The sequence below is a fragment of the Geotrypetes seraphini genome, chromosome 3 (assembly GCF_902459505.1).
Source record: "Geotrypetes seraphini chromosome 3, aGeoSer1.1, whole genome shotgun sequence".
Lineage (NCBI taxonomy): Eukaryota > Metazoa > Chordata > Amphibia > Gymnophiona > Dermophiidae > Geotrypetes > Geotrypetes seraphini.
In genome coordinates, this window is record NC_047086.1 from 322,715,411 (window position 1) to 322,740,208 (window position 24,798).

The 24,798-nt window shown below is 41.5% G+C and overlaps 1 protein-coding gene across 6 annotated transcripts in view; it reads right to left on the reverse strand.

Moving 5' to 3' along the window:
- RRBP1 (ribosome binding protein 1) overlaps positions 1 to 24,798 on the reverse strand; it is a 205,083-nt gene that overhangs the window by 33,993 nt on the left and 146,292 nt on the right. For all 6 annotated transcript variants that reach the window (XM_033935933.1, XM_033935932.1, XM_033935929.1 and 3 more), the window contains exons 13-15: positions 20,517 to 20,609; positions 18,900 to 18,980; positions 11,291 to 11,380 (exon numbers count right to left, since the gene is read on the reverse strand). In XM_033935933.1, the coding sequence (XP_033791824.1) occupies positions 11,291 to 11,380; positions 18,900 to 18,980; positions 20,517 to 20,609 (264 nt within the window). The remainder of the gene's footprint in view (positions 1 to 11,290; positions 11,381 to 18,899; positions 18,981 to 20,516; positions 20,610 to 24,798) is intronic.

Genomic DNA, 24,798 nt, shown 5'->3' on the forward strand with positions numbered 1-24,798 from the left:
TCAATGGGCGTGGACCGGAGGAAAGCAACAGACGCTGCCATAGCTCGGACTTTATGGGCTGTTACCGAACCTTCCAGTGTCAGTCCGGTCTGAGCATAACAGAATGAAATGCACGCTGCCAGCCAATTAGACAACGTACGTTTAGAAACAGGACGTCCTAATTTATTCGGATCAAAAGACAGAAACAGCTGAGGAGCTGATCTGTGGGGTTTTGTGCGCTCAAGATAGTAAGCAAGAGCCCTCTTACAGTCCAAAGTATGCAGAGCCTGTTCTCCAGAATGAGTGTGAGGTTTTGGAAAGAAGACAGGCAGAACAATGGATTGGTTGAGATGGAATTCAGAGACAACCTTAGGGAGAAACTTTGGATGAGTACGCAGAACCACCTTGTCGTGATGAAAGACCGTAAAAGGTGGATCTGCAACTAGTGCATGTAGCTCACTGACCCTCCTGGCAGAGGTGAGGGCGATGAGAAAAAGTACCTTCCAAGTGAGAAACTTGAAAGTGGCAGTAGCCAAAGGTTCAAATGGAGGCTTCATTAAGACGGAAAGAACCACATTAAGATCCCAGATAACAGGAGGTGTTTTAAGCGGTGGTTTAACATTGAAAAGACCCCGCATGAACCTGGACACCAGGGGATGAGCTGAGAGGAGCTTTCCATGGACTGGCTCATGAAATGCCGCAATAGCACTTAAGTGGACTCTGACAGAAGAAGACTTGAGGCCAGAGTCAGATAAAGAAAGGAGATAATCCAATAAAGTTTCCACTGCAAGGGAAGTGGGATTATGTTGACGGAGGAAACACCAGGAAGAGAAACGTGTCCACTTCTGATGGTAACATTGCAGAGTGGCAGGTTTCCTGGAGGCATCCAGAATTGAACGAACAGGCTGAGATAAAAGTGTATCATGGGAAGTCAGCCCGAGAGATACCAAGCTGTCAGGTGCAGAGACTGGAGGTTGGGATGTAGAAGGGTCCCCTGCTGTTGTGTAAGCAGAGAAGGAAACCCTGGTAGGGCTCCCTGGAACTGAGTTGAAGTAGAAGGGAGAACCAATGTTGCCTGGGCCACCTTGGAGCAATCAGAATCATGGTGGCTCGTTCCCTCTTGAGCTTGAACAAGGTTCTCAGAATGAGAGGCAGAGGAGGGAAAGCATATAGAAACAGATTGGACCAGTCGAGGAGAAATGCATCTGCTGCCAGACGGTGAGGAGTGTAGAGTCTGGAGCAGAAGAGGGGCAGTTGGTGATTGAGAGGGGCTGCAAAGAGGTCTATCTGAGGAGTGCCCCACTGAGTGAAGATGGACTGCAGAGTGAGAGGATCGAGTGACCACTCGTGAGGTTGGAGAACTCTGCTGAGTTTGTCCGCCAAACAATTCTGTTTTCCCTGAATGTAGATAGCCTTCAGGAATAGATGGTGATTTATGGCCCAAGTCCAGATCTTCTGGGCTTCCTGGCACAAGAGGCGAGAGCCCGTCCCACCTTGCTTGTTGATGTAGTACATCGCCACCTGATTGTCTGTGCACAGCAAGAGAACTTGAGGAAAGAGGAGATGTTGGAAGGCCTTGAGGGCATAAAACATCGCTCTGAGTTCCAGGAAATTGATTTGATGTTTCTTTTCCTGGGGTGTCCAAAGACCCTGAGTTTGGAACTCGTTCAAATGAGCCCCCCAGGCATAAGGGGAGGCGTCGGTAGTAATAACCAGTTGATGAGGAGGTAGATGGAACAGAAGACCTCTGGATAGATTTGAGGATATCAACCACCATTGTAGAGACTGACGAAGAGATGATGTTACAGATATGTGTCGTGAGCAGGGATCCATCGCTTGGGACCACTGGTTGGCTAGGGTCCATTGAGGGGTGCGTAGGTGAAGACGTGCAAAAGGGGCGACATGAACTGTAGACGCCATGTGACCCAAGAGAACCATCATGCGCTTGGCAGAGATGGACGTCTGCAGAAGTACCTGTTGACATAGAAATTGAAGCATGAGAAGACGGTTGGAGGGTAGGAACGCTCTCATTAGGACTGTGTCTAGAACTGCTCCAATGAATTGAAGATTCTGAGAGGGAATGAGATGAGATTTGGGTAGATTGATCTCGAATCCCAGCAAACGGAGAAACAGAATGGTCTGGTTGGTGGCCGTGAGAACTGTCTGAGGCGCATCGGCCTTGATCAACCAATCGTCCAGATAAGGAAACACCTGAAGGTGGTGGGTACGAAGAAAAGCAGCTACCACAATCAGGCATTTGGTGAACACTCTTGGAGAGGAGGCAAGACCGAAGGGCAGAACCTTGTACTGGTAGTGACAACGATTGATCATGAAGCAGAGATACTTCCTGGATGCTAGATCGATCGGTATGTGAGTGTATGCTTCTTTGAGTTCGAGGGAGCATAGCCAGTCGCCTTGATTGAGAAGGGGGTAAAGAGTGGCCAGAGACAACATTTTGAATTTCTCTTTGACCAAGCATTTGTTGAGGTCCCGAAGATCTAGAATAGGTCTGAGATCTCCTGTTTTTTTGGGGACCAGGAAATAACGTGAATAGAATCCCTGCCCCTTTTGATCTAGAGGAACTTCCTCTATGGCGTTCAGAAGGAGGAGGGATTGAACTTCCTGAAGAAGGAGGGAGGACTGAGGAGAGTTCAAAGCAGACTCTTTTGGAATACTTTGGCCCGGAAGAGTGCGAAAGTTGAGAGAGTAGCCGTGGCGGATGATGTTGAGGACCCACTGGTCCGAGGTGATGGATTCCCAACGGCTGATGAAGAGAGTAAGGCGTCCTCCTATGGGCTGTGGAAGATGGGTAGCAGGATGGAGACTGGCTATGTCCTGGAGAACTAAGTCAAAAGGGTTGAGTGGATTTTTGTGAAGGGGGAGGCTTCACCTGTTGTTGCTGCTGTGCTGGTCTAGCAGCTGGTCTCTGTTGTTGTCGCTGACGTCTGGGTTGTTGCTGAGCTTGTGGCAAAGGGCGAGCAACAAATCGACGTTGGTAGGCCGACTGTTGGCGAAAAGGCCTGGAAGGTGGGGTTTTCTTTTTGGTTTTGAGGAGAGTATCCCACCTAGTTTCATGTGCCGACAACTTTTGAGTGGTGGAGTCCATGGATTCTCCAAACAGCTCATCCCCCAGGCACGGTGTATTAGCTAGTCGATCTTGATGATTGACATCTAGTTCTGACACTCTGAGCCACGCCAGTCGACGCATAGCCACCGACATAGCTGTAGCCCGAGAGGTCAGCTCAAAGGTGTCACAGATCGACCTGACCATGAACTTCCTAAGCTGCAACAGTGATGAAGTAGTGCGGCGAAAAGCAGATTTTTTACGGTCAGGGAGGTACTTCTCAAAAGTAGTGAGATCTTGAATTAGATGTTTAAGATAAAAGGAGAAGTGGAATGCATAATTCCCTGACCTGTTGGCTAACATGGCATTTTGGTATAGCCGTTTGCCAAATTTGTCCATGGCCTTTCCCTCTCTGCCAGGAGGGACTGAGGCGTACACACTAGCTCCTGTGGATTTTTTCAGAGTGGATTCAACCAAGAGGGACTCATGTGGGAGCTGTGGTTTGTCAAACCCAGGAATTGGGATGACTTTATATAAGGAGTCCAATTTGCGAGGTGCTCCAGGAATAGTCAAGGGTGTCTCCAAATTCTTGTAAAAGGTCTCTCTCAAGATATCATGGAGGGGTAGCTTGAGATATTCCTTTGGAGGTTGGTCAAAATCCAGTGCTTCAAGAAAAGCTTTGGATTTTTTCGACTCAGCCTCCAAGGGGATAGAGAGAGAGTCACACATCTCTTTTAAAAAGGATGAGAATGAAGATACATCTGGTCTAGAGGATGGATCTAAAGTAGAAGGATCCTCATCACCAGATGAACATTCCCCTTCAGAGAGCATAGGGTCCTCTGAATCACCCCACAGATCAGGATCTCGAATTTGAAAACTGCGTCGAGAATCTGGAGTGGAGGGATCAAGGTGTCGGGACTTGCGCACCGATTTTCCTGATCTCATAGAGACGGTACCGGGAGATTGCCGTTGCACCGGTGCCGCAGTCTGAACAGCCTGATGCTGAGCAGTCGACTCTGGTGCTAGGACTGGCATGGAAGTAGACTGTGTCAACTTGCTTCGTCGGGACAGGGAGGGCAAAATGGGAGGTGGGGTAGCATTATATACTAAAGATGACATTAAGGTCACCAGAATCACAGATGTACAGTACACTGGGGAATCCCTTTGGGTAAATTTGGCCAGAGGGAAGGACAAATGCCTATATCTTGGCGTGGTATACAGACCCCCAAAACAACAAGAAGACCTAGATTTGGAATTAATCGGAGATATAGAGAATATCACCTTGCGGGGGGACACAGTATTGGTAGGTGACTTCAACATGCCCGATGTGGATTGGGTCACGCTTTCCTCTGCTTCCGGCAGCAGCAGGAAGCTATTAAACTCTTTGAATGGAGCAGGACTCAGGCAACTGGTAATTGAGCCAACAAGGGATCAGGCAATTTTGGACCTGGTACTTACCAACGGAGAAAGTATCACAGAGGTCTCGGTGGGTGAAACTTTGGCCTCCAGTGACCACAATATGATTTGGTTCAATCTCAGGAAAGGTTTCACGAAATCTACCACATTGACCAAGGTTCTCAAGTTCAAGGACACAAATTTCCAGGACATGGGAGACTTCGTTCACCAGGCGCTACAAACCCAAGCAGATACCGACAGCGTGGAAGAAATGTGGTCAACTTTGAAAACCACCATACAGGAAGCAACAAACCGCTATGTTAAATCAGTAAGCAAACGAAGTAGGAACAACAAGCCACAGTGGTTCTCTATGGAGATCTCAGACCTCATCAAAGAGAAGAAAAAAGCATTCATCTCTTACAAACAATCAGGGACACAGGACTCCAGAGTAGATTATCTGACCAAATCAAGAGCCGTCAAAGCGGCAGTTAGAGAGGCCAAATTCCGCATGGAGGAGTCTCTAGCAAAGAATATCCAGAAGGGAGATAAATCCTTCTTCAGGTATATTAGTGACAGGAAAAAGAACTCAGGCGGGATAGTACGACTCAGAAAACCAGACGGAGACCATGTGGAGACGGACTCGGAAAAGGCCCAACTGTTAAATGAATACTTCTGTTCAGTCTTCACCCGCGAGGTGCCGGGAATCGGCCCTCAACCACATACAAGGATTAAATCAGTAGACCCGTTTAGTAATTTCAAATTTACACCCAGCAGCGTCTACTGCGAGCTGTCAAAAATCAAGGTCAACAAGGCAATGGGGCCTGACAACCTACACCCTAGGGTACTCAGGGAGTTGGGAGATGTCTTGGCGGAACCACTATCCGCGCTCTTTAATCTCTCCCTTAGTACAGGTAACGTCCCGATGGACTGGAAGACGGCTAACGTCATTCCACTACACAAGAAAGGCTCCAGGGTGGATATGGCAAACTACAGACCAGTGAGTCTCACTTCAATAGTGAGCAAACTAATGGAAACCCTAATCAAACACCAAATGGATAGGATCATGGACGAGGAGAATCTGCGGGATCCCCGCCAACATGGATTTACTAAGGGGAGATCGTGCCAATCCAACCTGATCGGCTTCTTTGACTGGGTGACGAGGAAGCTGGATGTTGGTGAGTCCCTGGACATCGTCTATCTGGATTTCAGCAAAGCATTTGATAGCGTGCCACACCGCAGGTTGCTGAACAAGATGAGTTCTTTAGGTTTGGGCGACACTTTAACAAAATGGGTTGGGAACTGGCTTGGAGGTAGGCTTCAGAGGGTGATGGTGAATGGCACTCCCTCCGAGATGTCGGAGGTGATAAGTGGAGTGCCACAGGGCTCCGTCCTAGGCCCGATCTTGTTCAACATCTATATAAGAGACCTGACAGAAGGGCTTCGAGGTAAAATAACATTGTTTGCCGATGATGCCAAACTGTGCAATGTAGTGAGCAAAAGCACAACAGACAAAAAAGCAATGACAGACGATATGGTGCATGACTTACTGCTGCTGGAGCACTGGTCTAGGTCCTGGCAACTCAGTTTCAATGCCAAAAAATGCAAAGTCATGCACCTGGGAAGCCAGAATCCATGCAAGATCTACACCCTAAATGGCGAGATCCTGACAAGAACTGTAGCAGAAAGAGACTTGGGAGTGATTGTCAGGGAAGACATGAAGTCGGCAAACCAAGTGGAGCAAGCTTCATCCAAAGCAAGGCAAATCATAGGTTGCATACGCAGGAGTTTCATCAGCCGTAAACCTGAAGTCATTATGCCACTATATAGATCCATGGTGAGACCGCACCTGGAGTACTGTGTGCAATTCTGGAGGCCGCATTACCGCAAGGATGTGCTGAGACTGGAGTCGGTCCAGAGAATGGCCACCAGGATGGTCTCGGGACTCAGGGAGCTCCCGTACGAGGAGCGGTTGGGGAATTTGCAGCTCTACTCACTCGAGGAGCGTCGAGAGAGGGGAGACATGATCGAGACATTCAAATATCTCACGGGCCGCATCAAGGTGGAAGAAGACATCTTCTTCTTCAAGGGTCCCGCGGCAACAAGGGGTCATTCGTGGAAAATCAGGGGCGGGAAACTGCACAGTGACACTAGGAAGTTCTTCTTCACTGAAAGGGTGGTTGATCGCTGGAATAGTCTTCCACTTCGGGTTATTGAGGCCACCAGTGTGGCGGATTTTAAGGCCAGATGGGATAGACATGTGGGATCTATCCGCAAAGATAGATAGTGAGGATCACTGGGGTGGGCAGACTTGATGGGCCTTGGCCCTTATCTGCCGTCTATTTCTATGTTTCTATGTTTCTATGTGTCGGTGCCGACAAAGAGGAAGCCGAGAGCATAGGCTGTGTAACTATCGGCATCGATGGCTCAGACCGGACCGGTACCGGAAGGTTCGGTACCAGGAGTGCAGGAAGGATTTGTTTTAGCTGAGTTTCCAATTGCACTTGTAAGACGGCAGCAATGCGCTCGTCTAAAGTAGGCACCGGTACCGCTTTTCTCTTCTGCGGTACCTTTGGTGCCGCTCTACACTCCGAAGAGGAACCCGATGTCGAGGGGCTTACCTCTATCGGTGCGGAGCGCTTCCGTGGGCGCCTCGCGGTCGGCAGGATTGGGCTCTCTGCTACTTTGACCGGAGGACGCTCCAGCGGGGAAGGCTTCTTAGCCGGCTTACCTGACTGGTGCGGCGTCGACGAGACGGGTGCCGACTGCGTCGGGATCGAAGTAGGGACCGGTGCCGCCATGTCCGACATGTCGGTACCGAATAATAACCGTTGCTGAATTTGACGGTTTTTTAGGGTTCTTTTTTGAAGAGTGGCACAGCGTGTGCAGGTGGATGCCCGATGGTCAGGTCCGAGGCACTGCAAACACCAGTTGTGCGGGTCAGAGTTAGAAATAGGCCTCGCGCACCGCTGGCACTTTTTAAAGCCGGGTTGGGGGGGGCATGAACGTAAACACGGCTTCTGCCAAATCGAAGGCCGAGGCCTCGATGGTGGCAGCAGGCCCCGCCGGGCAAAACGAAAAAATAATAAGAAAACCAAAATTCGGTTTTGTTTTTTTTTTTAAAAGAAAAGAAATAAATAAAAAGAGGGAAACAATATTTCCCAAGAAGTTTACGCGAGCGGGAAGGCGAAAAAATAGAAAAAGTTCAACAGCCGTTGAAACGTGCGTCTTCTTGGCTCCGCGGAAACAAGAAAACTGGGGACCGCGCGCCTCTGTCGGGCGGGAAGGCACTCGCGCGTGCGCGGTGCGGCCTACCAGAACTTTCCAAGTTCTTAGAGTGCAATCACTCTAAAAGTGTCCGTACCGGGGCTCCGTCGGTGCCGTCACCCATCAGTCAAGAATAGCTGCCTGCTTGTCCTGGGATAATATTCGTTATTATTGGTCTAAATATTAATAAAATTTCAAGATGTGTTGGAGCCATTAACAAAATTTTGTAATGATTAGATGTTACTTTTCCCTTAATTTTTATAGTTCATTTTTCAGGGAGGGGGGGATTTTAAGTATAACATCTTATAAAAAGTAATATAATTACTTGTTATGAAGGGGTGAGAAGGGAGGAAGATATAATTTTATGATTGGTATTATTGCTGAATATTAAGTGATAGTCTCAATGTGCAAATGTGTTTATGCATTATCACACTTATTGTACGTATAAAAATAAATAAAGATTTACAGATGTAAGAACATAAGAATTTCCAATCTGGGACAGACCAAAGGTCCATTAAGTCCAGTATCCTGTTTTCAACAGTGGCCAACCCAGGTCCCAAGTATGTAGCTAGATCCCAAATAGTAAAACAGTGAGTGGGGTAGGGACAGCAGACAAACCTTTTATTATGCACCCCCCACCACCCCAAATACATAAAACTTCTCTTTCTGCCAGCAGATGACTTAACAGGGAAAAAACATGCCTACTTTCCTTTATAGAATAGGCTCCTACTAGGTACCCTTTTGGGTGATGGAGGGAGTAATTCTCAAAAAGTTGCCCAATGTTAGGCACTGGGATGATATACACTGAACACGGATCCTATAATGGTAACTGCATACACCACTGCTGTTGTAGAATACCAGGGTAAGTTTACAGTTATACACCTAACCTTAGCCATCAGCAATTATGACAGTCAAATGGCTGGTGTAAATGCTCACACCTAACAGTAGGCAGGAAGGCATGTAACTTCAGGTGTTCTATAACTTATGTTCACAACTGCTGAACATGCCCTGATCTCTCCATACCTCACCCATGTAGCTGAACACTGTGGAATTTACATCTTGGTCTTGGAGGATGAGGTGTACAGCATCAGCATTTATGAGACAAACTTGGGGTTTTTTTTGTTGTATCGTTCTATTTGGACCCCGGTTAGATTGAATAAGTTGGATAATTCTAGGTCTAATAGATGCTGGCACTGTCATCTAGACATAGGAACATTGGATCATTTACTGTTTTATTGTCCTATGATACTGAGTTTTTGGAAGTCGATTTGGGGACATATTAATATTTTAGAGTCTGCGATCCCTTTGACTTATGAAGTAGTGATATGTGGAACTGTGTTGCATGTTAAGGACCCCTTAGATAAATATAAAGGACCTCTCTTCTTAATTATGACAGGGACAGCTGTACAGTTGATTATGTGCAACTGGGAAAAATTGGAACTGTCTTAATTTTACGTTCTGGTGGGCAAATTTATGTTTAATATATAAATATGAAAAAAGAAATTCTGATTTCTCAGGGAACACAAAAATTTTCAAATTAATATGGGGCCCATTGATGTCTTTTGTATTATTATAGTTTTAATTTTTGCCAACATATTAATTGCAAATCCGGGGGGGGGTGGATATATGTTTAAATGATTCTCTGATTTATGATCTTTTCTGGGGTGGTTGGGAGGGGGTATTTTTGTTGGGTTTTGATAAACTGTTTCTGAATGGTTATAAGTGCTTAATTCTCATGGTTATGATATGTATGTTATAATGCACTTTTTGTAAGAACTGAAAATTTAATAAAGAATTAACAGGAATTTGCATCCTCAATCTGGAATTTGCATCCTCGATTTACAGAAGACTGACTAATGGCAACCCAATCTTTTCCATTAGAGTAACTATTAACCACTCTGGATAATGTTCCATGAGGTCAGGCAGGATCCAGTACATACCCTGACACAGAATATAGGCCTGATGAGACCTATAGAAATTTGGAAAATTTACCCCTCCCGCCTCATTTGATTTTTGTAAGGATACTAAAGCTATTCTAGCAGTTTTGCCCATCCAAATAAATTTGATAAGAATACTATTCAATTTTTTGTAAAAAGAACTTTGAAAATAAATTGGTAACATTTCCATTTGATAACACACCACAGGCAAAATCATCATTTTCACTGTTTGAATTCTCCCCCACCAAGATAAATGTAACAGATTCCATTGCTCACACATTTCTGTAACCTTTAACAATAAATATTTTTCATTTATTTTCATTGTTTCTTCCAGTGACTTATAAATCCATATTCCTAAATATTTTATACCCTCTTCTTTCCAAAGAAAATGGAACTGATCAAACAATCCTTTTTGAGAATGTATATTAAGCGGAAGGATTTCTGATTTATTCCAATTTATTTTATATCCTGAAAACTTTCCAAATCTTTTGATCAAGTCCAATAAATGTGGAATAGTAGATTCAGGATTTCTCAAATGAAGCAAAATATCATCTGCATATGCAGAAACTTTGTATTCCCGACCAGCATAAGGAATACCCCAAATCTCCTCTGCTTGTTGAATAGCCAATAATAAAAGTTTCAATGCAATATCAAATAACAGAGGAGATAAGGGACATCCCTGCCTGACTCCCCTCTCCAGACGAAAACCATCTGAAAAAGAATTATTTATATACAATCTGGCCAAAGCTTTGATCATTTGCATAAATCCAGTACCCACTCCAAACCAATCCATTCCTTGGTACATAAAAGTCCATTCTACACAATCAAATGCCTTCTTCGCATCCAAATATACAGAGAAGGCTTGATCCTCCATGGATTTTGTTAATGTCAACATATGAAGAGCCATGGCACAGGGGTATTCGGCCAGGCAAGAGGGAGTAAAAATCCCTCCTGCCATTTTTGCTGCCAGGGGGGAAGGGGGGTCGCGGTGCCAGTTCATGAGAGGGTCATGGCCTACAAGATCCTACATGGCATCCTTCCTGCCGTTATCCCTCTATCCTGGAACTCCCCAACCCCTACTTCCTCCAGATCCTCCCAAATTTTTAAACTATCCTTCCCTTCCATAAAAGGTATTTCCCATGTAGGCAAACTTGGGTCATCCCTCCCCTTTAGAATCACTGAGATCTGGAATAACCTCACCTCCCCTCTCCGAACCTCAAGCTCCCTCCAACTCTTCCGCAAACACCTAAAAACCTGGCTATTCTCAAAACTGTAACACTTCCCCCCTCTTAGGTCTCTCACCTTCCCCCTTTACACCTAACTCTTTAATCTCTCCACTGTAGTTCCTCTCTCATCTTTCTTCCTGTAAACCGTGCCGAGCTCCGCATTCGTGGAGATGGTGCGGTATATAAACCCAAGGTTTAGTTTAGTTTAGTCATTGGGAAGAGCCATCAGCGTGGAGGGCTGTGCCATTAAAAAAAAAAAAAGAAGCCCTAACAGCAGTGACAGGAGGCTGCTGTCTGTCACTGGTGTTAGGGCTCTGCGCATGTTGTCAATCGCTCACTGTGTGACTGATCTGTCGGGTTTGCATGAAAATGATTTACACCTCTCTAAAATGTACTAATAATGTGCAAATCTGCAGTAAACGCACCGTTTCTGCCAGGATGGTTCTGTACTGATCACATTCAGCTTGTAAAGTGCTCTGCACTTCCTCTGCTTCTTTTAATCTCAACGGCAAATCCTACAAAGAGGAAACAAGTAGAAACCAGCATTAAACAATCGCAGGAAAAAATATCTGCTACAAATACAGAACATGAAACTAAGTCAAGATGTAATATACAGTTTGAAAGACAAATTTTGTATGTGGCAAGATATTCTCTTTTACTTTTTACTACAAAGTAAAGCTCATCTTGTCTATCTAGTCACCTTTACCTTATCTCTGGCTTTATCCTTGCTTCCCTGATTCTAGTTACTAGTTTTGCCCACCTCAACATCCACTAGCCAGTCTTATGAAATGGCTACTAGGAATGATTACTGCTTAAATGACAGACCAGCTAATAGTTGGATTATTGAAACAAGTTTCAAGTTTAAGTTTCAAGTTTATTAAAATTTTTGATTAATCGTTTAATCTTGCTTCAAAGCAATGTACATACATAAAAGAAAATATTTTAAATTACAACTTTAAAATAAAATTGCATTTTTTTAAAAAAAATTAACAATAAAACATTAATTAATATATTACCATTAAATAAAAGAACTGTATACAAATTAACAAACATGAATGAAGGGAAAAAGGGGAAATGAAATACAATTTATAATAGAAAAGAAGGTAGGGAAAAACATAAGGATGGGAGTTCAAAAAAAATGTCGAAAGCAGCATTATTGAATTCCGTTTCCGTTTTAAATCTTTATTCATTTTTTGTGTTACAACAAGTGTTACAAATAAACTCAATAGAAACTTGAATACACACTTGACTAACTCATATATTAATATCAATTTTAACATTAATATAATAATCCCCTATCCCTCCCTCCTTCCCAACCAATAATACATAAATCAACTTTATTGTATATTCTTTAAATATTAATTTAGTATGTAATAATCAAAATTAAAAAGCCCACCCCATTCCCCTCTTTTCAAATATCTTATCATGGGAAAAGTTGATTTTTCATTAGAGAAATCATGTTAACGGTCTTCAGATATTTCCAAATTTTATTTATAGGAAAAATTATCATTCCTTACAGAAATCTGTTAATGGTCCCCATATTTTTTGAAATTTATTCATGTATCCTTTGTGTGTTGCAATAGCGAGTTCCATTTTGTATATGTGGCATACCGAATTCCACCAGAACATATAATTCAATCTATCATGTTGTTTCCAATTGGATGTGATTTGTTGTATTGCAATTCCAGTTAAAATAAATAAAAGTTTGTTATTACTTGATGAAATTTGGCTTTTTGCTCTCATGGTTGTTCCAAATAATATAGTATCATATGTCAAGGCTACCGGATTTTCTAACATTCTATTAATTTGGGGCCAAATTGATTTCCAGAATGATAGGATAAATGGACAAAAGAATAAAAGATGGTCTAATGTCCCAATTTCAATATGACAATGCCAGCATCTATTAGATCTTGAACTATCTATTTTTTGTAAACGAACAGGGGTCCAAAAAGCTCTATGTAGAAGAAAAAACCAAGTTTGTCTCATAGATGCTGACACCGTACATTTTAGCCTCCAAGACCAAAGTCGTGGCCATTGAGATGCACTAATTTGGTGCTTTATCTCAATGCTCCAAATGTCTCTAAGACCATTTTTTGGTTTTTTATTTATATATCCGGATATTAATTTATACCACTGTGCGGCTTTATGACCTATTGAGTCCATCTGGAAACATAAGAATTCCAAACTGTGATATTTAGCGAGGTCTTTCCATTCAGGGAACCCTTTCTGAATAGATTGCTTCAATTGCAACCATTTAAAATATTGTGTTTTATTAAGACCAAATTTCTGTTGCAATTGTGAAAACTCCAGCAATTTATCATTTTTTATTACATCATCCAAAGTACCTGCTATCATGCCTGCTATCATCCAATGTTTCCAGATGACTTTAAAACCGCCAATTTTGATCTTGGGGTTTAGCCATATAGTTTGATTGGTTGATTTACTAATTGGAATTTGAGTAAGATTACTTATGTATTTTAAAGTTTTCCAGGTATCCATAAATATTTTATGATCTTTGTATAATCTTGGCAATTTGATACTAACTACATGATTAAGACGTAATGGAAACATAAGCCTCCATTCCAGCCAAAACCAGTCTGGAATATTATCTGTGGGTTCTGGGAGGATCCAATACATACCATGACGTAGGATATAGGCTTGATGATACCTATAAAAGTTGGGAAAATTTACCCCTCCCTCCTTAATTGGTTTTTGCAATGACACTAGAGCAATTCTTGGTTTTTTATCAAGCCATATAAATTTTGTCAAAATCCTATTTATTTTTGTATAAAACGAATCTTGAAAGAAAACTGGTATCATCCCCATTTGGTAATATACTACAGGTAAAATCATCATTTTTACAGTTTGTACTCTTCCCCACCAAGATAAATGCAAAGGATTCCATTGCTCACACATTTCTATTACTTTTTGTAATAAACATTTTTCATTAATTTTCATTGTTTCATCTACTGTTTTTGTTATCAAAATTCCAAGGTATTTAATATATTCTTCTTTCCAAACAAAAGGGAATGTATCAAATAAACCTTTTGTACAGTGTATATTTAGTGAAAGAATCTCTGATTTATTCCAATTAATTTTATATCCTGAAAAATTTCCAAATTTCTCAATCAGTTCAAGTAGATGTGGAATGGTGGATTCTGGATTCTTCAAATATAGTAATAAATCATCTGCATAAGCAGATATCTTATATTCTTTATCTGAATGAGGTATACCCTGTATCTCCTTTGCTTGTTGGATGGCTAATATTAAGGGTTCTAAAACAATATCAAACAGCAAAGGGGATAAGGGACATCCTTGTCTAACTCCTCTCTGTAAATTAAATTTTTCTGAAAACGTATTATTAATATATAATCTAGCAGAAGGGGAGCTATACAGTGTTTGTATCATTTGTATAAATCCAGGACCTATACCAAACCATTCCATTGCCTGATACATAAAAGGCCATTCTACTCTATCAAAGGCCTTTTCTGCATCTAATGAAATTGCAAAAGTAGGTTCATTCATTTTCTTTGTTAAATATAACATATGGAATGTTAATCTGGTATTGTGAGATGAATGTCTTTGAGCAACGAATCCTGTTTGATGCATACCTATTATATGGGGGAGAGCTTTAGCTAATCTTAGCGCAAGTATTTTTGCTAATAATTTTCCATCTACATTTATTAAAGATATTGGTCTATAGTTTGAGACCAAAGTGGGATCTTTATTAGACTTTGGCAAAACAATAGTTAAAGATTCTGCTATAGTGCCTTTAATACAACCTTTATTGAGTTGATATTGATAAAGATTTAATAAATAGGGTAATAAAAAATTTTGAAATGTTTTATAAAATTCCACTGTATATCCATCACCACCTGGAGCGGATCCAACTCTAAGGGATTTCAAAGCTGTTCCTAATTCTTTTAGTGATATTGGTTCTTCTAAACTTCGTTTTATATGTTCAGGAATTTTTGGACCCTCTAACATTTTTAAAAATTCAGAACCATCTTTTTCTTTATTTAAATAATTTTCGGAAGAATAAAGAGATTTATAAAATTTTAGGAATTGTTTTAAAATAGGTTCAATTTGTGTATATGTATTTCCATTTTCATCTTTTATAGCTATTAATTTTGTTTTCCTTTTTTTCGCTTTAAGATAATTTGCCAATATTCTTCCTGACTTATTTGAATTACCATAATACAACGTTTGCTGAGAAAATAAATCTTTCCTAATCATCTTAGATGAGATCTTATTATATTTACCTTTTAATTTTAATAATTCTTGTTGAATAGAATATTCCCATTTTTCTATAAGTTTTGATTCTAAATTTTTAATCTCTTTTTCTAAGATTAAAAATTGTTTTTTAATTTGTTTTTTAAGAAAAGCCGAATAAGAAATTATTTGTCCTCTAATTGATGCCTTAAAAGCGTCCCATAAAGTTTCTCTGTTAATCTCATCTTTATCATTTATTTGAAAAAATTCTTTCATTTTTGTTAGAAGATTTTCACAAAAATTTGGATCAGCCAACAGTGTATTATCTAATTTCCAAATTGGTCTGTTATTATTTTGATCTGTAGTTTTAATTTTGATCCATACTCCACCATGATCAGATAAAATAATAGGATCAATGGCTGCTTGTGTCACTTGATGTGCAAGATGATTTGAAGTAAAGATATAATCTATTCTTGAGAAGGAATTATGAACATGAGAACAGAAAGAAAATTCCCGACCATCAAAATGAAGTATTCTCCATATATCTGTTAAATCGCAAGATTGAATCAAATTATCTAGTCCCATAGATTTCATAATTCTACTTGGGTTTTTATCTAATAAAGGATCCATTACAGCATTGAAATCCCCTGCTACTATAAGATTTGAAGTAGCCAGTGGTATGATCAGTTGTTGAAGAGTTTTAAAGAATTCATTTTGGTTCGAATTAGGGGCGTATATATTAATTAACGTCATGGTAGTATTTCCCATATTCATTTCCACCATTATCCATCTTCCATGAATATCTGAAGCTTTTAGTTTGAATGAAGCAGAGCATTTTTTATTAACTAAAATAGCAACACCTGCTTTTTTCCCTATAGCTGGTGAGAAAAAACAGTGTTTGACCCAACCTCCTTCTAGCTTATTAGATTCTATATGTGAGAGGTGGGTCTCTTGTATAAGGCATATATCTGCATCTTGCCTTTTTAAAAATGATAGTGCTTTTTTCCTTTTTATCATATGATTTAGACCGTTAGCATTATTGAATTCAATGGAAGAACTTGTTAATCAAATGCATCTTTAAAAAGGAATGTTTTAAACCCTGACTTTAGTGGAAAAGTGAAGGATTCCCTCTGAAGCAGAATATCTGGCTCAAAATATAGACATGTCAGGTATTGTGAGAGTGGATCTTTGGACCGGAGATAAACAACAAAAACCGGATATAGAGAATTTTGCTTTTGAAGTCGTTTTTTTGTTTGTTTTGTGGCTGAACTTTGATTAAAACAGGATTTCAAGAGGAACTGGAGAAAAAAATACAACAATAAAAAACTGGTATCCTCACTTTCTGTTTTGTGCATTCCCCTTCATAGCTCTGGAGCACTGATTGCCCTGCAGCTTCTGAGGTAAATGCCCCAATAAGTGTTTATTTACTGAAATGAGCTGAATGCACAAAATAGAAAGGGGCTCGTAATCGAAAGAGAAAAACGTCCATAAACCGGCCTAAGTCGGCACTTGGACGAACATTGTCAAAATACGTCCAAGTGCCGATAATAAAAATGGGTTTTGGACCTATTTCTAAACAACCTAGGCTTTCATAGTGCCGCTGAACGACCAAAGCTAAACGGGGTGTTTCAGGAGGAGTGTCAAGGGCGGGACGTGAGTTGGGCGGGACGTGGGTCGGCTTAGACTTAGTCGTACTGCATGTATAACTGAAAGTTATACAGCACAGGATCGACGGAACTTGGACGTTGTGACTTAGACCATTTAAAACATGGTCTAAGTCACAAAAACCCACCTAAAGTGACCAGATAAGCACTGCAAACACATAATACAGACCCCCACACACTACCCCAATGATCAATGACCCTCCCCCACCTCCGTAAATATATTAATCACAACTTGAAAATTGTGCCTCCAGAACATCATCACCTGGTAGCCTGGCATAGGAAAGCCTAGTCATGCTGTACAGAGGCGTCTTAAGCCATCTTGGGGGCTGGTTAGAGCCGTCATCCCATAATATTCTTCTTCACTCATTAGTAATTTCGCAATTGGACTATTGTTAATTCTTTATATCACAGAATCACTCAAAAAGAACTTCGAAGATTACAAATTATCCAAAACACTGCTGTCAAATTAATATATAAAGCAAAAAATGTCAACCATGCCATGCCCCTTCTAATAAAATCACATTGGTTACCAATTACCCACACAATTACCTATAAAATCTTATTGCTTACATTCAAAATGAATGTAGGCTTTATTGATAGATTACTTGTCCCCTATTGCTCTTCAAGAACACTATGGACATCGTGTACCTGGACATCGTGTACCTGGACTTTAGCAAAGCATTCGATAGCGTACCACACCGCAGGTTACTGAGCAAGATGAGTTCTATAGGATTAGGTAACACATTGACGAAATGGGTTGGGAGCTGGCTTGGAGGTAGGCTCCAAAGGGTGGTGGTGAACGGCACCCCCTCCAAAATGACGGAGGTGATTAGTGGAGTACCACAGGGCTCAGTCTTGGGCCCAATCCTATTCAACATCTTTATAAGAGACTTGGCAGAAGGGCTTCGAGGTAAAATAACATTATTCACCGATGACGCCAAACTGAGTAATGTAGTGGGCAAATGCACAACAGACGAAGATTCAGTGCCCGACAACATGATGCACGACCTACTCCTACTGGAGCGATGGTCTAGGACATGGCAACTCAACTTCAATGCCAAAAAATGCAAAGTTATGCACCTGGGCAGCCAGAATCCATGCAAGTCTTATACCCTTAATGGCGAGATCCTAGCAAAAACGGTAGCAGAACGAGACTTGGGGGTAATCGTCAGTGAGGACATGAAGTCTGCCAATCAAGTGGAGCAGGCTTCGTCCAAGGCAAGACAAATCATGGGCTGCATACAAAGGGGTTTCATCAGTCGTAAGGCGGAAGTCATTATGCCATTGTATAGATCCATGGTGAGGCCCCACCTGGAATACTGTGTGCAATTCTGGAGGCCGCATTATCGCAAGGATGTGCTGAGACTGGAGTCGGTGCAAAGAATGGCCACCCGGATGGTCTCGGGACTCAAGGATCTACCATACGAAAAACGGCTTGACAAATTACAGCTATACTCGCTCGAGGAGCGCAGAAAGAGGGGGGACATGATCGAGACGTTCAAGTATCTTACGGGCCGCATCGAGGCGGAGGAAGATATCTTCTTTTTCAAGGGTCCCACGACAACAAGAGGGCATCCGTTGAAAATCAGGGGCGGGAAACTATGAGGTGACACCAGGAAATTCTTTTTCACTGAAAGAGTGGTTGATCGCTGGAATAGTCTTCCACTACAGGTGATTGAGGCCAGCAGCGTGCCTGATTTTAAGACCAAATGGGATCGGCACATGGGATCTATTCACAGGGCAAAGGTAGGGGAGGGACATTAAGGTGGGCAGACTAGATGGGCCGTGGGCCCTTATCTGCCGTCTATTTCTATGTTTCTATGATCCAGCAATTGATCCCTCTTACATGTTCCATCCTTATGACACCTATTTTATGACACCACCCAAAAACGTATCTTTTCAGTTACTGCTCCTACCCACTGGAATTCACTACCACTTTACTTAAGAGAGGAAGAAAACCTAGATAAATTTAAAACAAACTTTAAAACATTTTTATTTAGGGATGCTTATGATTTGTGATAACCTCTCCTCCCTAGACCACCAACTCCCCCGAAAATCTAAATAAGAAAGACATTTTAAGATTTACGTGTTGGCCTTCTAGGAACTGGCACAGAATTCCTCATAAATATTGGCTCTCGTGGTCTTATAGGTTACTTACAGAGGTCTCTGTTTTAGTGTCCTGCTGGTTTAGTGTTCTCAAGGTCTTTTCCCTGAATTCTTGCAACCACTCACTGTATACCTGGGATTAAAACATGCAAATGAGTGATTTATCATATTGAAAACAACTTTAAAATTGCAGAGCTGACTATTCACAACTGAAAGGGCTTCAAAGGCCAAACAAACCATAGGCAGGCCACAAGACCAACCCAGTAGTTTCCCATGGATCAGAGGTAGTAGATATATAGGATGAGTGAATATCTTTCCATGGTATCAAAGCGCATGCTACCCAATAGTCAAAGTAATTTAACCATTCAGAAGAAGCTCCTGCCTGGTTAAATCGCTTGCTGCCAGCTAACCGCTGATATTTGGCAGCACTTAACTGGACAGTGCAATCGAATATCACCATGGGTAGAACCTGGGAAAAGCCTGGAAGGAGCCGGTACTTAACCCGTTAGCAGTGATATTTAGACTGCTAATCAGTTAAGTAAGCGGCTAAAGTTAAGACAGCATTAAACTGTCCTGCTTCTAGATAGTAGCAAGAGGAGATCTGGGTGTCCCCATCCCGATCCCCTCTTCCTCTTCCCCTTCCTCTCAAGGCCTGGCCTGAGCTCCCTCCCAAAGTCAATTATCAGCCCATCTCAGTCCCCCTCTTTCTTTCCGAAGGCAATGATCTGCTCGGCCCAAGCCCCCACTTCCCACAACACAGGTCCCCCAGACCTACCTAGTGGTCTAGGGGCTCCCGGAAGCAGGAGTTATGCCCACGTGCTCCTGCCCTTCGCAGGTCTTATCTCAAAATAGATTCTGCAACTTCTAGTGGCAGTCTCACAGTACTTATCTCCCCTATGCTTCTCCCATCAAGCAAGCCCCTCTTCTCTGTACCCTTCTCTTACACTGCCAACTCTAGACTCCGTCCCTTCTTTCTTGTGGCACCGTATGCCTGGAACAGGTTGCCTGAATCAATACGTCATGCTCCCTCCCTAGCAGCGTTCAAATCCAAACTAAAAGCCCACTTTTTTGAATCTGTTTTCAACTCCTAACTCCCACTCACTGCTGTCAGATACCTATACCCACTGTATCATTTCCTCTACCATAATCTCCACCACCCTGAAATGTCCTGTCTAAATTAGATTGTAAGGACAATAGAACAACAGATGATCCAATGTCCCTATTTCAAGATGACAGTGCCAGCATCTGTTAGATTTAGAACTATCTACCTTCTGCAATCGAGCCGGGGTCCAAAAAGTCCCATGCAGCAAGAAAAACCAAGTTTGTTTCATTGATGCTGACGCTGTACATCTCATTCTCCAAGACCAATTTTCTGGCCATTGAGTAGCAGAAATTTGTTGCTTAATCTCAATGCTCCAAATATCTTTTAGAGAAGTTTTTGTTTTTTTATTCATAAATTCAGGTATTAATTTATACCGCTTGGCTGCCTGATGTCCTAAGAAATCTGTCTGGAAGCATAGGCTCAACAAACTATACTGATTTTTAAATTTCATGATGAGACATATGGCACCAATTTTTTATGAGAAATTGTCCATTTAGTTAATAAAGTCTAGAGCTACTCCACATGCACTTTGTGAAAAAGAGCTGTAATACGTGATTTTTACAATACCTCCTGTGATACCACAGTGACTTCTGGAAAGAGAGACTGTAATGTTTCCTTGGTTTGTGTTTCCATTGCATTCAACTGCTGAGCTGCTTCTTCCTGAATAAAGAAAACAATTCAAAATTATGCTATTATACAATACCATGTCCTGATATTCAGAATGATTATGCTATTATACAATACATGGCCTGATATTCAGAGCGATTTAAGCAAGCCAGAGAGGCTCTGGCCCACTTAAATCGCCAATCGGCAATCAACTGCCAATATTCAGCAGGATGGGGAGGGGTAGTAGGGGGCAGAGGGCAGTAGGGGGCAGGGGCAGAGAAGAGAGGCACCGGCAGTGCTATAGAATATCAGTTCTGACTGGCCCCAAAGTGGCCACTGGTTGCGCTGCTGGGGAGTTGCTGGCACTTATGCAGGCGCCTGCAATATTTAGCCAGGGCCCACATAAGATATGCAGGTGAATTTAGGACAGCTCAAAAGCTGTCTTAAATTCAGCCGCTTATCTTATGTGGGCCCTGGCTGAATAGTGCCAGACCCGTGATTTATTTTTTTTTTTTTTCCAAATCTTTATTCATTTTTACATCTCACAACAAGTGTACAATAATATAACAATTGATTCATATAGATCACTTGAAAATCTTTTCTATTATCATCATAAATACATAGATTTAAGTCCCTCCCCCACTTTCCCCTTCCACCAATAATATAATTCAAGTATATTATACATATATTATATTCAAAGATACTGAAAAACCAATAATATAACTATACATCCCCCCTTTTCCATTCTTATAACATACTTTTTGTGCAAAAACGGTGTCTAATCATTACAAAATGTTGTCAATGGCCCCCAAATCTTTTTAAAATTAATAAAGTTCCCTTTTTGTATGGCAATTATTCTTTCCATTTTATATATATGGCACAGTGAGTTCCACCAAAAGATATAATTAAGTCTGGTGTAATCTTTCCAATTGCTGGTGATATGCTGAATGGAAACTCCTGTCATTATTAATAAAAGTTTGTTATTATCTGATGAAATTTGACTTTTTATTCTCATAGATGTTCCAAATAAAACTGTGTCATACAAAAGAGCTACATGGTTTTCTAATAAACAATTAATTTGAGACCAAATTGAATTCCAAAAGGCCATGATGCAGGGGCAGAAAAATATTAAATGATCAAGAGTCCCTGCTTCCAGATTACAGTGCCAACATCTATTAGACTTAGAGCTATCTAACTTTTGTAACCTAACTGGGGTCCAAAAAGCTCTATGTAACAAAAAGAACCAAGTTTGTCTCATAGATGCAGACACTGTACATCTCATTCTCCAAGACCAAATTCGTGGCCATTGAGATGCAGAAATTTGATGCTTAATCTCAAGGCTCCAAATGTCTCTAAGACCAGTCTTTGGTTTTTTATTCATATAGCCAGATATCAATTTATACCACTTTGCGGCTAGGTATCCTAAAAAATCCGCCTGAAAGCACAAGAATTCCAGACTATACTGACTATTGAGAATTTTCCATTCAGGGAACCCTTCCTGCTTTAGCTGCAACCATTTAAAACTTTGTGATTTGTTTAGACCATATTTATGTTGCAACTGTGAAAAATCAAGCAGTTTACCATTGGAAATAACATACATCATTTAAAGTTCGTATGCCTGCAATAATCCATTGCTTCCAGACGATTTTAAAACCACCAATTTTGATCTTGGAGTTTAGCCAAATAGATTGATTTAATGATTTATGTATTGGGTTAGGTCAGGGGTGTCCAATGTCGGTCCTCGAGGGCCGCAATCCAGTCGGGTTTTCAGGATTTCCCCAATGAATATGCATGCACTGCTTTCAATGCATATTCATTGGGGAAATCCTGAAAACCCGACTGGATTGCGGCCCTCGAGGACCGACATTGGACACCCCTGGGTTAGGTGATAAATTGCTAACAAAACCTAATGTTTTCCATGTGTCAATCAATATTCTATTCTCTTTATATTTTCTAGGCATTTTTATACTGAAAAGATGAAATAAATGTAAAGGAAACATGAGTCGCCATTCCAGATACAACCAATCTGGGATGTTTTCCATGAGCTCTGGGAGGAACCCGTGGTTTTTTTTTTTTAATTTTTAAACCACACCCCCTCCTCCTCCCCCAGCGATGCCTCCTACCTTCTCCCTTTTCTCATGCCCATTCCCTCTCAATGTGTAGGTAGACCCACCCCTGGCCTACCTACATACCTGGTGGTCAAGCAGGGGGTCTTTGGGAGCATGAGCACAGCCCCCTCGCTCCTGCCCCTCACAGTGGCCTTTCAAAATGGCTGTTGTGACCTCTTACAGCAGCTAGTACCATGAGGGAGCTATTCTCCTGCCTCCGAAGACCTTGCTTGACTACCAGGTATGTAGGTAGGCCCAGTGGAGGCCTATCTACACATTGGCAAAGGGTGGGAAGGTGGGTGATCATTTGCACAGGGAGAGGAAGGAGGGAGGAGGCATTGTTGGGGGGAGGGGCACTGGATAGAGGGTGTACAAGGGTTTTTTTGATTTTATTTTAAAGAAAACAAAAAATACTTAAGTGGGCCCCAGCCTGATATTCAGCCAAGACCTGCATAACTCTTCAGTGGCCCCAGCTGAATATCAATTGGACCCTCATAAGCTCCAGGCGTCCAGGCCACCCGGAATTATGCCCTGATATTCAGTGCCAGTGCCTGGACATGGGCTGGCACTGAATACCAGGGAATAATTTAGCTAGCGATGATCAGCGTTTAAAAAAAAATGCTGATCACCACCAGCTGAATATCAGGGATAGTGAATTTATGGTCTGGTATTCAAAAGCACTTAAATGGATAAGTGGCCTTTCCAAGCCTTATCTCTGAACTTTCAGACTGATCAACACAATCTGCATAGCACCTGAGCAGAAAGTGGATGTTCTGTTTAACTCTACGGATAATCGGCAATATGGATAGTCAGGTCAGAAAACAGGCCATCCTAACTTAAACTGCATAGCTATCCAGACAGCTGCTAATTATGGCCACTGTTCCCTTCATTCTATACCAGTCGCCTAAATTTAAGCACTATTTGCATGCTTAAATTTACAGAATACTATCATTCACGCAGGTAAATGTACATTGATGACGTAAATGGCAGTAGTGGATTTAATCACTACTTTGTATTTATGCACTCAATTGGTAAAGCATGTAAATGCTAGGCAGACCTCTATGGTCTGTGTCCTGAAATCGGCAAGGACATCTCAAGACTATATGTGTATATGTTGGGCAGACTAGAATCCCGTGGGATTCCCGTCATCCCCGTTCCCGTGCAGCTCTCTACTCGGGGGCCCGTTCCAGCAGGGCACCTGACACTGTCTTCGCTCCTCCCCCATTCCAGCAGGGGAGAGCCGACGGAGGAGGGCTGCAGTCCGGCCATCGGACCAACGGTTGGCTCGGGGGCCCGTTCAAGCTGGACTTCAGTTTTGACTGTTTTGATTTTATTTTCACTTCTTTTTAGTTTATGATATATTTTTTAATCTCACTTATTGTTTTACCACTTATTTTGTTTTATTTTATCATTCAAATTTCATTTAAATTTCCCCAGAATTCTATTGCTTCAACGGTTCTCCCTCTGCATCTATTCTTATCTCCCCTCTTTTTAACCTTTCAAATTCCTTTAGATCATTGTAATCTTATTAGTATGTTTATTTTCTTATTTTTCTCCTCTATCTCTATTTTCTTTCTTTATTACTCTTCTAATTGTCATTTTTCCTGGTACTTTAGTTAGATTGTGAGCCTTCGGGACAGTAAGGGAATTTCTAAGTACCTATCTTACTTATAATTTTAATGCACCAATATATTCATTGTAACCCGTTCTGGGCTCTTTAGGGAGGATGGGCTAAAAAATTGAATAAATAAATAAATAAATGGACCACGCAAGTCTCTGTCTGCCATCATCTACTACGTCACTCTCAGGGGAATTCTATGTATGGTACTGAACATTAGGTGCTATTTCCACGCCACATTTTTGGCAAGGAAAAACATTCTTTTTTTTTTTTTTTTCAAACAATTAGAATACAATATCACTTGAAAATCTACCATATCATACAACAAAAAGATATAACCCCCCACCCCCTCCCACTTCCATATACAACAAAAAATATACCACATGAATATAATATCTTATCATTCATATATATTATTAATAGAAATCCAACCCCCCCCCATTCTTATATGTGGGGGGGTTGGATTTCTATTAAGGAAAAACATTCTAATGGATGCAAAAATGGGGCAGAAGTGGCA